The sequence below is a fragment of the Lates calcarifer genome, linkage group LG17 (genome assembly GCF_001640805.2).
Source record: "Lates calcarifer isolate ASB-BC8 linkage group LG17, TLL_Latcal_v3, whole genome shotgun sequence".
NCBI lineage: Eukaryota > Metazoa > Chordata > Actinopteri > Centropomidae > Lates > Lates calcarifer.
Window position 1 is genome coordinate 17839 of NC_066849.1, and position 17030 is coordinate 34868.

At 40.0% G+C, this 17030-nt stretch overlaps 1 protein-coding gene across 1 annotated transcript; it reads left to right on the top strand.

The window, feature by feature from the left end:
* The first annotated feature begins 1271 nt into the window (after window positions 1-1271).
* Window positions 1272-15328, top strand: LOC108900703 (prohibitin-2). The gene is made up of 10 exons (XM_018701880.2): window positions 1272-1381; window positions 4613-4745; window positions 4948-5032; window positions 7901-7980; window positions 12827-13011; window positions 13275-13404; window positions 13902-14005; window positions 14138-14215; window positions 14363-14442; window positions 14618-15328. The coding sequence occupies exons 1-10, from the start codon at window positions 1361-1363 to the stop codon at window positions 14640-14642; spliced, it is 921 nt and encodes a 306-aa protein (XP_018557396.1). The 5' UTR covers window positions 1272-1360; the 3' UTR covers window positions 14643-15328.
* Window positions 15329-17030: the final 1702 nt, after the last annotated feature.

Consider the following 17030-nt stretch of genomic DNA (forward strand, 5'->3'; position numbering starts at 1 on the left):
CAGTCAAAGAGCCCATCTGACACCCAACAATCCTGCCATTGTCAAAGTCACTGAGATCACATTTTTGTCTCCATTCTGATGTTTTATATGAACATTAACCCTTTCATGCATGAATTATGAAATCCTCAGTCAGGATTTTTCCCCTTTATTCTTCTTTAGGCATAAATTTTTTTAAATTTTTAAAACACATAATTAAAAAAAAATCTAGAGGACAGATGATCAAGTGTAATTTCTTCCTATATAAAATCAATACTTTTAATGGTATTACTCCTTAGATGTTACTTGATATTACCAGTCATTTTTTACTTCCCTCTATAGAAGGATTGGCAAGATATTCCTGAGCTGCTCAGCATTTCTGGTCATCTGTCATCTGACTCCCTGGCCATCTTGGTTTTGAGTAATTTGTGTTACTTACATTGACTGGCCAGTGGATGTAAGTGTATGGAACAACGCTCTAGTGTCCAGTGTGGTGGCTGATGTGCAACTTTACCATCAAAACCCATGCATATACAAGAAAACAGCTTTTTAATAGCTGTCCAGTGTAGTGACCACTATGTGTGAATGGGTCAATGGAAGCTCCTGGCCTTTATCTGCATGATTTTATGCACAGAACTGCTGCAAAACAATTGACTGACAATTGCATAATTACATGAATAGGCTAGTGAGGATTGCCTGGTGGTTTGCAGGTGTGTGAGGCAGTGGAAGGGGAGATGGCAGACGTTACCAGGGACCTGGAGGTGAGTGGCAATGGAGGTTGGCACCAGGCTGACTGAGTGAGGAGGCGAGGCAGTGGCACAGTTGTCCCAGCTGAGCTCTGAGGCACAGGAGACACGTATTTTTAAAAAATGACAGGATGGATCATAAGAGAAATAACTCAGTAACTGAGTAAAAATAGTGAAAAATAGTGGAACTCTCAGTGTTGGGTTTAGTATGGATAACGATGAGGCTGGTATTTAATATTTGGTTTACAATTTACAGTGAAATACATGGAGAATAATTACAAATGGCCAACAGTTAAAAGATTTTAACGATAAAGATTTAAAGATAAGTTAGAATTGCTTTGTATCTGGGTAACTTGGTTAAATCTTAGTTATTTGATTGAGAAGTTATTATTATTATATTACTATTAACATTATTATTAATAATAATATTTTTGATTATTGTTGTAAATGTTAGACATTCCGATGCATATTCCTTACCAGTTGGTGGCGGTATGGCGCCAATTCATTGTATGCCAACCGTCAATAAACCAAAAGAAGAAGAACAAGAACAAGAAGAAGAACCACTACATGACCCAGTAGACTTTGCGGTTCGCGAATCGAGAGAGTTGTGTCGACCTTGGAGTTTGACGTGCGGCAGCATGGCTAACAAGGAGCCTAATGTAAGTGTTTAAATTCAAAGTTATTTTAAATAATGAGTTTTTCACGGCGCTGAGTGACATGTTTATTTACCAGTAAAGTAACTAATGGTCTGTTAATGTGTTAACGTTCACCCTATTACCTTGCTAGCTGCAGTAAAGAAAACGTTAGCCAAGTTAGATCAGTTAGCATGTTGCATTAGTTGACTGTTGGAGCTCGTGCATCGCTAAACTTCACAGGCAGCCGTCGGTAATAGCAAAGTGACTGCTGACAGGTATTAATAAACTAATATTTTACACTGGTATAAACAGAGACGGGTTGGAAGTGGTTACTAGGCCTTGGCTTATTCATTCAGTCTGCTCAGTCATTTTGAGATGAGTCCAGACCGGTGAATATTACACACACACACACACACACACACACGTGCTTATTATTGCGGTCGACGTTACCTTTGACACCGCTTCAAAACTGTGAGGTAGGTGTGTGTGGGCTCCAAACTGTTTAGTGAATGAAACAGCACCCCGAGAGTGTTTCAGTGTGTGTGTGTGTGTGTGTGTGTGTGTGAACGAACGTCCCTTCCTCTAAGCCATCTTCTGGAGCAATGATGAAGACAAAACAGCTGGATCACCAGTCAGTCTGCGTGTTTGAGCAGCTTTGTAATGTAATATAATGTGATGTCCAAATAATTCACAGTCATTAAAAACCTATATTTTGTAGGGCTGCCTATCGGCACCAATCTCCAGAATCAATTTCGATTCACAATGTCCAGAATCAGTCAATTTTAATTGGATTCTTGATGAATTGGTTACATCAGATAAATACTAGTTTTCTGAGAAGTGAGCATCACTGTTGTTTCTTTGAATATAAAACTGTACACAGTGCACATTACAGGCTAAATTGTAAACACGTTTCCTGGTTAAAATTGTCGACCAAGGATATTTTTTTCCTTGCAAATTCAAAATGCTTTAAACATGATACAGCTGAACATTTTAGGCCCACATGTGCAAAACAGTTGAGCAAGAATAAAATAAAACATGCACCAATTACAGTGCTTTCTACCTGGCAGGGATAAGGTAAAATCCACTCACTCTGCTCTTGACCTCCCACAGCCTCACATGTTGTAGCAGGAGACAAATCTCTTCAATAAACACAAACTGAAGCTGTTTTCACACATGACAATGTCTGGAAAATCAGGCCTGGACATTGTTTCCCTTTCACACATGCAGCATACAGCTGGAGCATGTCCATGTGTGATGTGTTGTCACCTACTGGAAATGCTCTGTTTTGTACAGGTGAGGAGTGACACCTGGGCAGAGCAAGCAGGAGAGAAGAATGAAGTGTTATCGAACATGTCCACCTGCTCCCTATGAATTCTGTGGACTGTGACTGACTTTATTCACACATTAACTCAGTCCATTACACAGACTTTATACTAGGTGGTACTAGATTATACTATATTATATTATACTAGATTGATTTGGACATCTGTGTTGGAAAGGCTGATAGTATTGTTCCCAATCCTGTCACATACTCTATATGTTCCTTTTCCTGTTAAACTGACACAGATGGTCTGCTAACATTATTGTAGGGCAGAGAAAGTGCCACCAGAGGTCAGTCATGATAAAGACAACTGGCAGAATAGGCTGGCTGGCTGGTGGGGATACAGGGTTCTACTCCCAAACCTTTTATACAGAACAGTGAGTTGGAATAATTGCACCTTGAAAAGGCTGTGTGAAAGGGGCTAATATTAATTATTACTATTATTTATCTTTTTATACAAATTAAAATTTTAATAGGTTTGATTGTTGTGGTTTCTGGTCACGCTGCTTCTGTCCTCTCTGTGTCACAGCTGCACTGTGAGCAGGGATCAGCCAGCTCCTCCATGCAGACACAGAAACAGCCACAGTGAAACAGGACAAGCGAAAATACTTGTTACTCAAGACCAATGGGTGTTTTTCCCAATTCCGGCATAATTCCAGAGACCTTCCAGTCAGAAGAATAAGTCCAAAAGTAGTTGTTGTTTCAAAACTGCTCACACAACTCTGGTGTGGGGACATATTGGTCTTAAGCTGTAACATCTGTTGTTAGCCTAAATCTCAGATAGTCATGTGTCCCCTCACATCGGTCACACACAGTGCCATCCACCACTAACTTTTAGGAACACCAGCACAAAACTTAGAGGCACCACTTAAATCTACATTTAGCACAAGTATGATCAAAATCTACATAATAAGTTGTACTTTAATATGGGACACTGTGGGACACTGTAATTATAATAATCATCCCCCCCAAAGTCAGGGAGAAGCCAATGGTTATGGTTAGAATATCTTTATCTTGTCTATACCCATATCAGTCTGGCTCCTACTGTTACTGGTTCCTTTTGATTAACAAAGAGCTGCATGTTTTTCAATTATTTTATAGAAAGAATAAATTCAGAACAGAATTAGAACTGATTTGTTTATCAAATATAACTAAACACTGTTTCTAGAGCAGCAACAGTAACCAGAATATCAGTATGACCAGAACAACTTAATGTAACCTCAATAATATCACTCATATATTAAAGTTTATAAAGACTGAAGAACACAGTTCAGTCAGTATCAGTCCTTCCTCTGCTGCAGCTGTGATTCACTGTCTGGAGGTACTGCTGGTAGGCTACACATATAGCTTTCTTTTTAGCTTGTATGCAACGCAATGTTTGTGGCTGTGTAAAGTGTATTGAGAAACTGCAAACAGCTGGTGGTTTGAGAAAGCACTTATTGGCCTTTGTATTGCACACAGAGCGCAGTTGCTATAAACTTTAGCTATTTTAACTTCACCTGGTTCACTGTGTCCACCACAGCCTCTGCTCAGCTGATGGCTCTGTGTGTGAGAATACAGCCCTGCCCTAGAGAGAGCGGAGGTCAGAGGCAGTAATTAGAAAATCAGTGCGGCGGTCAGTGTTGATATTGAGGTTGGCCACCACAAATATATAATGTATATAGGAAACGCTGGATCTGACCTGAGAATGGGGGGTATACATATTTACAAGTTGTACTGGTGCTCCTAGTTGTAAAATTTAATCGCACCTTTTCTCAAAAGGCATGATGCCTCTGACCTTACAAGTTGGTCTTTGTATTTGTGAAATTAAATGATCAATTATTCAGTCAACCAATCATTTCAGTGCTACTCTAAAGTCATACATCATACATGACTTTGATCTTATTGATTGATATTATTGTCTCTCTGTCACTCTCTACTCACACAAACTGTAGCGCTTCGTCCAGCATCTGAGGGATCTGGCAGGTCGAATGTCTTCACCTGGTGGCAGAGGGGCAGGATTAGGACTGAAGCTGCTGCTTGGAGCTGGTGCTTTGGCATATGGCATTAAAGAAGCCACCTTCACAGGTAAATATACTTGTACCCTACTTTCACACTAAGCCCTCAATATATGACGCAGATGTTTGATGTCTGTTAAATTCTGATTATATTATTAATAGCTGTTATTAACAGCAACAAAACATTTTTCAGAAAGCTATTTTGTATCTTTCTCAGTGCTTAAATTACATACATTAATCTGATAGTCTTGTGTGCATGCATGTCTGTGCAGTGGAGGGAGGTCAGAGAGCCGTCATCTTCAACAGGATTGGAGGAATGCAGATGGACACTGTTCTGGCTGAGGGGCTGCATTTCAGGTACAATCAATTATTAATTCACTCACTCACTCACTCAGTCGCTTTTTTCAGCATCTATACTGGTCAGTCTGGTGTCTCTTATGGCTTTAATCTGTGTCATGGTCACAGGTTGTCATTTGTCATTTTTGAGTGGTTACTTACCTGAAGAAGGTGGGTTTTATGAAATAGCCAGTCTTAGCATAGTGTACTGGAATGAATGAGAGTGGTGTGCTGCAGATAGCCAACAGCCTTCCATAGATATTGTGATGAACATGAATGATAAACCTCATCTCTGAAGTAGGGATGGGACGATATACGATTTATCGCCCATCACGATAAAAAACACACACAATAAGTTGATTGTAGTGAATTTCCATCATCAGGATATTGTGAATGGGGATAATCTTTAATATCCTCACAAGTAATTTAAAGAAGCCTTCTAGCCATCATAGCGGCTATGCTACGGTATGCAGCCAACATCCTGTATTAATTTATACTGAATTGCCACAAGGGAGAGCTGCATCTTTTTTGTCGTTCAAAATACGTGTCACCATGGCTGAAGGCTCGGTTTGCCCATTGTATCCCCCGCAAAGGAAAGTTAAATCTGATGTGTGGAAATACTATGGATTCCAAAACAAAGAGCTCCAGGTGAAGTCAGTTACTTAATGTAGCAAGTGTTGGTTTAGTTATACTAATGTTGACGTTTATCTAAATGTTTGCTATGTTATGGTGCTGCTGTGTGTTGTGAAAGTTATTTGGTCGCCAGTGAATTAAGCTAGCGTTAGCCAGGTAACGTTAGCCATGTAGCTAAACAGCAAATAGCTCCACTGTCTGACCAGGGTGGAGCTGCTGTCTCCAGCGAATTGACTGCAGTTTACTACAGTTTTTCTGTAGTACGTTAACCGTAACATAAGGAATTAATTTAATTTGTAAGAAAATCCATCATCTAACTTGACGCAGCCTGTTGTAAGACAAAATATAAAGTTGCTATTTTTAGTATTTTCTAGTTTTTGAGTAAGCATATTAACTCAGTGTCAGACAGGAAAAGGCCTCATTGCAAGCTTTAGATAGTTAAAGGAGTGTGTGTCCTGTGAGTGCACTAGCTGTTCAGCTTAAAGAGCAACTTGCAGGTTGGAGACCACAGTGAATCAGTCTGTAGGGAATGATGTAGAATCAAGATTTTCAAAAAATATACCGATTATCATACTTAATTTTTATTCATTAACTAACCTCACATGACGTCCCTCCCCCCTTTGCCTTAAACACAGCTCCAGTTCTCCTCAGTACACCTGTACTCAGGTAGTTTGTTCCAGCATCTTGGGGAAGTTGTCCCAGTTCCTCTGTGGATTCAGGCTGTCTCAGTGTCTCTGTCTCTTCATATAATCCCACACTGACTCTGTGATGTTGAGATCAGGACTCTGTGGGGGTCAGACCATTACTGCAGGACTCCTTGTTCTTCTTGTCTCTGAGGACAGTTCTTTATGAAGCTGACTGTGTGTTTGGACTCATTGTCCTGCAGCAGAATTAATCTGGGACTGATCAGACACCTCCCTGATGCTACTGTTGAAGGAGAGTCAAAACATCTACAGTGCCTAAAACTTTTGCACAGTACTGTATGTATACACTACAGTAATTTCTGGAGCTGTTTTGTGAAAGAATTTTGCTCCCGCACAGGACAGGCAGCCTGCACACACACAATGATTTGGCATGATAACAAATGGATATCACAATGTAAAACTACTGAAAAACACCAACTTACTGAAACACGACTGCTCATACTAACTGTCACCTACTACTGCAACGGCAGCTGTGGCTCAGGGGGTAGAGGGGTCATCTACCAACTGGGAGGTCGGTTGTTCGATCCCCGGCTCCTCCAGTCCGTGTGTGTGTGTGTGTATGTATGTATGTATGTGTGTATATATATATATATATATATATATATATATATACATGAATGAGTGAATGTGATCTGTAGTGTGAAGCGCTTTGAGTGGTCGATATGACTAGAAAAGCGCTATACAAGTACAGTCCATTTACCATTTACTGTACATTGTACAGAGTCAGAACTGAGCTAAGAGCTGAGCCAATATGACACGATGTTGAAATAAAAAATGCATTTTTAGACACTTGATGAAAACACCCTTTTATTTATGTGTTGTAAATAGTGCTGCAACTAAAGATTATTATGGTAGTTGACTAATCTGTTGATTATTTCTGTCAAACCGCCCATCTCTGCTTTCAGTGGGTGCAGCACCTGTTCAGGGTTCTAGTTTTATCTCACCTGCTCAAGTCTGCATACCTGAATGATTGAACACTAGTACTATTATGTTTTTTTTGACAGCCATATAGAAGAACTGCCACACATATGTTTTAAATAGCCATATAACAGCCTATATTCAGAAATCAATAAAGCACAAATGTTATGATCCAACCATATATGTTTATGTGTAAAAGGAGATAACCTTAGTAATGTTTTAGTTTAAATAATAGAATGAATAGATAGAGACTTCTTTACTCTCAAAAGTTTTCTGTGCCTTTTTTTTGCCTCTTCTTCGCCATGTTTCTCTTCCTGGTTTTGTATCATTCATTTGTTCTTAGTAATGCAGTCATTACAGACAATGGAAGTGATACTGCCCCCAACACTTTCTGTAGAGCACTGCAGTAACAAGTGAACATTTAGATGGGTCCTCTTACAAAGTCTTGTGTTTTATACAACGCGTTGACACTAAAATTCTGCGTCAACAAATTTTTAGAATTGATAATGTCGACTAATCGTTGCAGCTCTAGGGAGAAGCTGAGAGGGCTCAGTTGGCAATTAAATCCCCAAGACCTAAAACAAATCATTTTACCAGAACTACCTGTGCCATGACATGAGTATCTGTCTTGTAGGATCCCTTGGTTCCAGTACCCTATCATCTATGATATCAGAGCCAAACCCAGGAAGATCTCCTCTTTGACTGGGAGCAAAGGTATGATGGACGCTGGACACACACATACACACACACACATGTCTTTTTATGGTTAGCGAGAGCCCACCTTTTGCTCAGTCTCAGGTCTTTGTGCCATAGATTCTGCAAGATGTTGGAAACATTTGTTTGAAATTCTGCTCCATGTTGACATGATTGCATCACGTCATTTTATGTAGATTTGTCAGCTGCACATTTATCTCTTATTCTATCACATGGCAAAGACATTCAAACAATGACTCACTGTTTATTATTGATTATGATTTTGTTGACTCTTGAGCAAAAAATCTGATCATGTTTTTTTTCCCATATTGATCAATCTTGATATTTATGACTATATATATATATATAATCCGTGAGTTTAAAGAGTATCCTGATAATGACTGATGCCTTTAGAAAACAGTGGGCTTATTAGTTAAACTTTGAGAATATAATTTATTTAAAAAAATAGAATAACCGTTTTCTTTGCAAGCATGTTTTATCTGCCTTAACTGCCTGTGAGTTCATACCTACAATCCAGCTCTTCTTTTCCATTGTGCTCAGGGGCATCACTAGCTGATAGGACTTGGTGTGGATAAAGAAACAGTTTGCATTTTCATACTCTCTGTGTGGTTGGTGGGATGAAACCTTTTCAGGTGATTGGGCTGTCTTAAGCTAGACTTCATCACTTTTAAGAATCCAAATCCGAATTGTTTACAAGAACAATGAAATGCTCTGGTGCAATATGTAAAGGATACAGATAAGGTAAACAACACATAAAAGTACAAAAAATTCACAAAAACTATTACTTTATCATTTTAATATTATATATATATATATATATATATATATATATATATATATATATATATATATATATATATATATATATATATATATATATATATATATATATGACTATACACTAAAACACATTTACAACATGAACAAATGAGGTATTACACAGCTGTGCGGCCTGCTATGTCGGTGGCCGTGTCTGGTATGGATGAGTGAAGGGGGGTAGGTAGTTACATAGTTAACTAGTTAAGGATACTGGAGGGGAGGACTACAGCTGGCCTTCCTGCCAGCAAAGCTACCATTGGCTGATAGTGCATGTAATAACAGGCTGATAATTTGGCCTGACTTTTGCATGTTTCAGGTTGGCGTCTATCCATCTATGATTTACAGACACAGTACTTGTCGGAACGTCTCCTCTGTGGCTCTTCCACTCCTGTGTACAGATGCATACGCGTAGACGCACATGAAACAGGAAGCCGGGGGGGAAACGTGACCATAAATGATCTTGATTGTTACATTTTTTTCTTTGCCATTCTTGAGAGGGTGGGAGGGTTGTGTTGGCAGGGTGGCCTGCACTGCTAAAATAATGGTAGGGGAAACACTGGGGCTGTTTGCACTGTAATCCTATGCTCAGGAGACTGTAGATGACTGTAGACAGGATTCGTACAGCTGACTGTCTGAGTAAAAAAACAACCACACAAAAAAAAAAAAAAAAAAGCACAGAAAGGGAGAGCTCTGTGCCGCTACATCTGCATGCTCTGCCATCTTGGCATACAAGGTAACCAAACCACTTCCATATTATCGCCGTGGTGAATCTCATGTCTCATGAGTTTCATGTTCGGAGACTAATGTGAGTTCTTCCACTCCCTCTTTTCGTTCTTGTCGCCAGTTCCACTTGGGTTTCTTACTTGTCCATAGCTTTCTTTACCAATGATAAGTCCAGCAGTGCTCTGCAACAGGAAATACAGGCGACAGAACTTTGACATGCAGCCACACACTTCTTTCCTGACCTGCTGCTGTTGCATAAATGCCTGCTGTGTCATAGGTTGTTAAAATGAAATGATCTAATCTAAAATGCCCTAAGCATCTTCTAAATTGACATAAATTTTATCATGATCCCAGATGGAAATAGTTTTATCGCCCAGTCCTAGTTCTGACCCTTCCATCGTTACGCCTCATCAGAAATCCAGATTCATTGGACCAGGCTACATTTTTCCTTTCTTCAGCGGCCTAGTTTTTGTGAGCCTGTGTCTACTCTGCAGCCTCACATTTCTGTTCTTGGCTGATAGTAGTAGTTACTGTTTAGTCCATCTGCCTCAAAGTTGAGAGTGTTCTCCACTCTGAGATGTTTTTGTGTTCACCATAGTGTGAAGAGTGGTGATCTGAGTTACTGTAGCCTTTCTATCAGCTTAAATCAGTATGGCCATTCTCCTTTGCTCTCTCTCGTCAGCAAGGTGTTTCCATCTGTAGAGCTCATGCTCACTGCAAGTTTTTTGTTTTTGTCACCATTCTGAGTAAATGTGATACTGTCGTGCATGAACATTTCATGAGATCAGTAGTGTCAGAAATATTTGCCATGTAGCCCATTTGGTTACATAATTTTAGGCATTGCACTACTTTCACATGATTGGCTGATACAAATACAAACAAGCTGATATTTAGGTGTTCCTTATGTAGTGCTCAGTAAGTGAACACATTATGGTGATGTTGGATGTCCATGTATGGCTTTGTACGTTGTTCCTGTACTCTATCACCACCTTAGTTATGCCTCTCAGTGTACATTGTTCCAGCTTGCATCTTACACCCTGCTACTATGTGCCTGACTGTCACAGAAGCATCTTTGCTCAGTCTGTAACTTGGGTCATGGATCTATTGTTTAGGGTGTGTTCTTGTGCTGCCAAGATCAGAACCTTTGTGCTATCTTTCAGGCTGGCGTTTTTTCTAACCACTGGTAGAATTTCTTGATGTTTGCCACTTCCTCTATCTGTTGATGATACATTCGATGGAGGGGCTTGGTCTGTAGGACTACGGTCACAGTGTTGTCACCACCCACAGCACTTGAAGATGAAGTACAGTATATCCATCCATCCATTCATTTTCTTCCGCTCATCTGGGATCGGGTCGTGGTGGCAGCAGGCTAAGCAGGGTATCCCAGACATCCCTCTGCCTAGCAACACTTTCCAGCTCCTCCTGGGGGATCCCGAGGCATTTTCAGGCCAGATGAGATACATAGTTCCTCCAGTGGGTTCTGGGTCTACCCCGAGGTCTCCTCCCAGTAGGATGTGCCCACCCTATCTCTAAGGCTGAGCCCCGCCACCTTGTGGAGGAAACTCATTTCGACCGCTTGTATCTGCGATCTCGGCCTTTTGGTCACTACCCACAGCTCATGACCATAGGGCAGGGTTGGGACGTAGACCAGCTGGTAAATCGAGAGCTTTGCCTTCTGGCTCAGCTACCTCTTCGGTCTGGTACAAGGTCTGTATTACTGCTGACACTGCGCCGATCCGCCAGTCAATCTCCCGCCCCTCTGACACAGACCAAGTAAAGTATATCTTGACTCCAATACAGTATTACTGTATACTAAAAACGGAGCACACAGTAAGTCCAAAGCCTGTATGCAGTAACATTAGTAGGATGCAGTCAAACTCACAAGTATTTAACAGGTGACAAAGAACATATAGCCTGCAATATCTTGCAAATTTCGGTAATGCAAAGTTCCTATTCAATGAGCAGCAACATGAATTGTTAAAATTTCGATGTACATTGCAACTTCTAACACATTTAACTTGAGCTGTACCCAAATGAGAATTTCCAGTTAAATCAGATATTTTAGTTTGGGCTGATGCTTCAGTGTGCTGTGTGCTGGTATTTCCTGCTTCTGTTATCTATGGATATTTTTGTTTTTCTAAAAATGCTCAACATTGTTTCTGATGTTTTTTACATGATCCTCGCATACTGTGTACTATTCAGTGTCTCTCTGCGTACTGCTGCTAACACTACAGTCTAGCTCACCTGTGGAGCATCCACTCCATACTGAACCACTGTACCAGCCTACATGTCAAGTCTAATGTTCTGCCTGTATTTTAGTACCTTTACTGACATCTAACATGATCAACATTTGTGTTATGAGAACTTAAATATTGTGTGTAAGTGTTGATTACACTCGAGAGAAGCTGAAGCAGTGATGTCGGGATCTGGTTTAGTTCAGGAATAGTTTAGTCGACCTCAGAGAGTATCAGAGGGGAGTGAAGAAGCATGGGTGCCGAAACAGGGTACATCTCTCACTGCACTCTACCAGACTTTCTCATCACCCTTCCCTATTCATGGCAGGTTCTGTCAGCCGTTTGGTGGTTTTTAGACCAGACTACAGTAGGTTTGTAAAACTTTGTCGTCCCTTGTTGCTCTTTGTAAAATTAAAGTCTGACACTGAAGTGTGAGCCTAAGGTTTGAATTGGTGTTCTTCAGCTGATGATTGTGATCACAGTGTTTAGGGGGCAGCCACCAGTAGATGCATTTATCAAATCAAAGTCACTAAATGTATATTTAAAAAAATCTATATTGTATAGTTATAGTAATCTGTATTTCAGGAATGTTTTGAACTCCCCCGTATGAAAAATTATTTTGAGAATATTATTATCTGCAGCTTCAGTTGTAAAGGCACAGAGAAACTGAAACTGAAATATGTGGATTTAGAAATTGAATGCATTTTGTTGTAATGCACTATGAAATTAAATTGGGAAAAAAAAGAGATCATAATGGTCTAAAAGACTGGTTTTGGATGTAAACACTGTTTACACCAGAGTATGGCACTAATATGTAAAGAAACAGTCAGCAGTGAATCACATGTGACACTGTACAATTATGAACACATTGGAAGCCTTGCATATAAAAGTAACAGCCTGTTGGTCAGAAAGTGTGGAGCTCCAGTCAGAGGCTGACCATTATTCTTGTGGACAACTTAGTGTATCATGCTTTATTTAGTCAGTGTATAATAACAGAGATACTTACCAATATATAATCTCTCAGTACTAGTTTCTAATGTGTGTGTGTGTGTGTGTGTGTGTGTGTGTAGATCTTCAGATGGTGAACATTGCTGTGCGAGTGTTGTCCAGGCCCATGGCATCCAACCTACCAGTCATGTATCAACATCTGGGGAAGGACTACGATGAGAGAGTCTTGCCCTCCATTGTCAATGAGGTCCTCAAGTCTGTGGTGGCAAAGTTTAACGCCTCACAGCTCATCACACAGAGAGCACAGGTACCGTTGTCACCACAGCCGAACATCTGTGTACACTCTGCTGGGATGAGGATGGCCTGTGATACTTGTTTTATCCAGTTATAGTCACATTTTTCCCTTGATCAATTCATGAAATCAACTTAGACTAGTTAATCTCTCTGTAATAACCAACTGTTGCAGCACTACCTACAACAATTACCAACACTGTGAGTGCAGTTGATTGCTGTGTGATGTTAAAATTGTTAGGTCAGTGCTGAATACTGTTGGTCTCTGTTATTGTCTAGGTGTCCCTGCTGGTCCGAAGGGAGCTGTTTGAAAGAGCCAAAGACTTTAACATCATTCTTGATGATGTAGCCATCACTGAGCTGAGCTTCAGCAGCCAGTACACTGCTGCTGTGGAGGCCAAGCAAGTTGGTAAGACTCAGTTTACCACATTCATACTGTCAGTCGTGAGCCATTCAGCTGCCTGTTTGTTATGTTGCTCAAACAGTCCATTCATCTAAAATATTATAAATGAAACCTGCTGATTATCACACGAGACTCCAATTCAAAAGGGTTCTTGTTTAATGCTCAGAGCAACTTTACATTAGCAGGACCTTCAGTATTGAGACACCAAATGTTACTTCAGTATAATTGACCTAGCAGATCATCACCTAAGCTTAAGGATTTTACAGGTGCAAAGTCAGCAATACTGAGTCACTCATCTGCTGTGTCTTTGGCTCCTCTCACCACAGCTGTTTTTTGGCTGTAACATGTAGTCCATGTTCACAAAAAATGCTGAATCTTCAAGAAAAGGTTTAAATGATTGTTTGTAGAAATGTTTCTGTTGTTTTTAACTTTGGGAGTTTTTTTTAATCTCTTAAGTTTGTACCAAAAGAAACTACATCTGTGTGTGTGTCTGGTGTGTGTAGCCCAGCAAGAGGCCCAGAGAGCCCAGTTCTATGTGGAGAAAGCAAAACAGGATCAGAAACAGAAGATCATCCAGGCTGAGGGAGAGGCTGAAGCTGCCAGAATGGTAACTGATTAGTCAGCTAACCTGGCATGTATATCTAAAATAGCAATGTCTGGACCAAATGAAGACTGTGTGTGTGTGTGTGTGTGTGTGTGTGTGTGTGTGTGTGTGTGTGTGTGTGTGTGTATATCATAGCTGGGCCAGGCAGTAACCAAGAACCCAGGTTACCTGAAGCTGAGGCGAATTAGAGCAGCACAGAACATTGCTAAGACGGTTAGTACGACTGATTATCTCCTGTAAGATCATTTCTGTCTGTTTCACTCAGACTTTAACCTGATTTTGAATAAATCTCACTAGAGAGTTAATGATGACAATGATGATGATAATGATGATGATAATGGCTGTTGTATCTGCTTCCAGGTGGCATCATCTCAGAACAAGGTGTACCTTAATGCTGACAGTTTGGTCCTGAACTTACAAGACCAGACATTTTTTAACAAGTAGGTTTGCTCTCTCTCTCTCTCTCTCTCTCTCCCCTCACTCTCCCCCTCACACTCCCTCCCTCTCTCCTCCCCTCTCTCTCTCCCCCCCCCCCCCCCCCTCCAAACATTGCATATCATATTCTACGTTGTGCAGCAATGTGATGGTGTTTGCTAATGAACTGCTGTTTTTCAGCTTGACACTGGGCAAAAAGAAGTGATGAAGAAGCCACAAACTTTCCCTGTCATCAACTTCATCTGAACAGTCGTGTTTTGTTTATGGCATAGAGAATCAGTGTACATGACTCTAGAAGTCTGAATACGGACAACAAGAAAGAAGATTTTTTTTTTTTTGTGGAACAACACAGTGATCACATTTCAACTTAACAATGAACAAATCAGAGAAAAATGTATTGTTTATTTGTTTATCAAATAGAATACATCTGCTCATCCTCTAGAAACCATGAGAGAGAGTCCATGTCCGGTGATTATTAGTAGAATGCAGAGTCCTGTAAGGGCCTTTTATGAATCTGAATGAATGCAACAATACTCCAGAATGATTCAGGAGATCAGTGTCTTCTGTCAGGAAGAGCTGATAAGTCTCATCTCCAAAATGTCAAATGCAGTGTTATTTCTCTGCTGTATTCATCTCCCATAGTTAGTCCTAATCTGCCAGTCTTTTCTCTGATCTACACACATCAGAAATGTTCCAGTCTTCCTCCAAATGGCCCCAGGTATGACACTGGAATGTTTGTCAGGGCTCCATGTTTCCATGTAGGAGGAGCAGGTGTTAACAGCTGTTAGATGATGTGTTTGGATTCATGCAGTACACCTGATAATACAGCCACCAGATTTCAGACCAAGTCAATACTAATTTATCTGTTGATAAACTTTTATTTTAAGTACATTTTCTCATGTCCATCAGTATGATTTTATTGAATTTAACGACCACATTATTACAACAACTGAAATAAACTTTGCCTAAAAATAAGTCACTTTGATTTTCTAGAGGTTCTGAAGTCTGAATTCAGAGACGGTGTATGTCAGTTTTTTTTATCTATATGTTCATAGAAATCACGTATATAATTTTCTTAGAATTTGATTATTCTCATTTACTACAGAGCTCAAAGTGTCAGTTGGCACAGATCATTGTAAATTAAAGACACCGCTCTCTGGAGCCCAGAGAGTTTGAAATTGCTTAACTAATTACATGAGATATAGAAACAATGTAATAAATAAGAAAATAAATCTTATACAGATGCTTTTATATAGGACACAAGGGCTGAGTGAATGGTCTGATAAGTATGGAAATAATGTCAGTCATATGCTGTGGTCTGTGGTACATACACATCCTATGGCCAAAAACCGACCCAGACCAAATGACAAATCCCTGCAGTTTGTTCCCAGTGTTTGGTGGATGGCCTGATAGTAGAAGAGTGGAGGCTGTTAAAGCAACATGTTCATGAACAGAATGAACACACGTTCTGTCACACACACACACACACACACACACACACACACACACACACACACACACACACACACACACACACAATGAAATGTTTTTTGAAAGCAGTTTTCTGGGCGTCCTGATACTTGCATGCTGTAGCTGATATTAGAATCAGTTAGCAAATGGTTAGTTGTGTAAACTATCACATTAAACATCAGCATTTGTTATCACTGTATGGTAATTCATTGCCTTACACTGTATTACCACATAATGATAATGCAATGTAGACAACAATTAAAGCCACACAATGCAACTTTATTGATGAGCAGCGCCCTCTGCAGGAGTGGTAGTTTATTCTGCTGGACTTTGAGTCCGAGCAGTTTCCCTTTTCATGTACAGCAAAACAAATCCTATCAATCACTTGACTGAAGCTCCAACTGCATACACTCACTGAACTGAAACTCAACAGTTCACATTCCTTATGATCCCTGGCTTCTGTAGCCACAACTGCTGTCGCTGTAACAAACACTCCAAACTCCAGTAAGAATTCTTTTCATTAGTGGATATCTGAGATGAATTCTGGATTTAAATGACTGGACTCGTTAACTGACCTACAGTCTAGTAATATTCTTGAATTTGCTGGCCTGCTTCTGGCAGTTTAAGCAGCTGACTGTCACTCTGTTAGGCAGCTCTTGTGGAGGTTGTACCTGTTTACTGAATAACATTGTGCAAGAACAGGTGTTTGGGGCACAGAGTTAGTAACAGAGGCACCATCCTTACTGTTAAAAGCCAGTGTACCATCAAACATGATTCTGAACATGTTATTTTAAGGTAGACTGGATACATAATGTTGCTGTTGCTGATTGTAAGTTAAGTAAGTTTGTCTGAATGGATTATCATTGATTACTGAGGATGAAACGGAGAGTAGAGAGTATTCTAACATTCTGCTTGACTGTTCAGTGTTTTTCTTTGCCAGTAAAGTTAGTGTCTGTTTACACTGTCAGCAGCAGACTTTTGTCCCTATCAATCATTTAAATCCAAAAAGACTATTCAGGTTCCAAAGTAACAGTTATCCCTTTTTACATATACACATATATTAAAGAAAACTTTGGTTTAACCTCCCGCTGTTTCATTCATGGAGTGTTTGGTCATATGACTC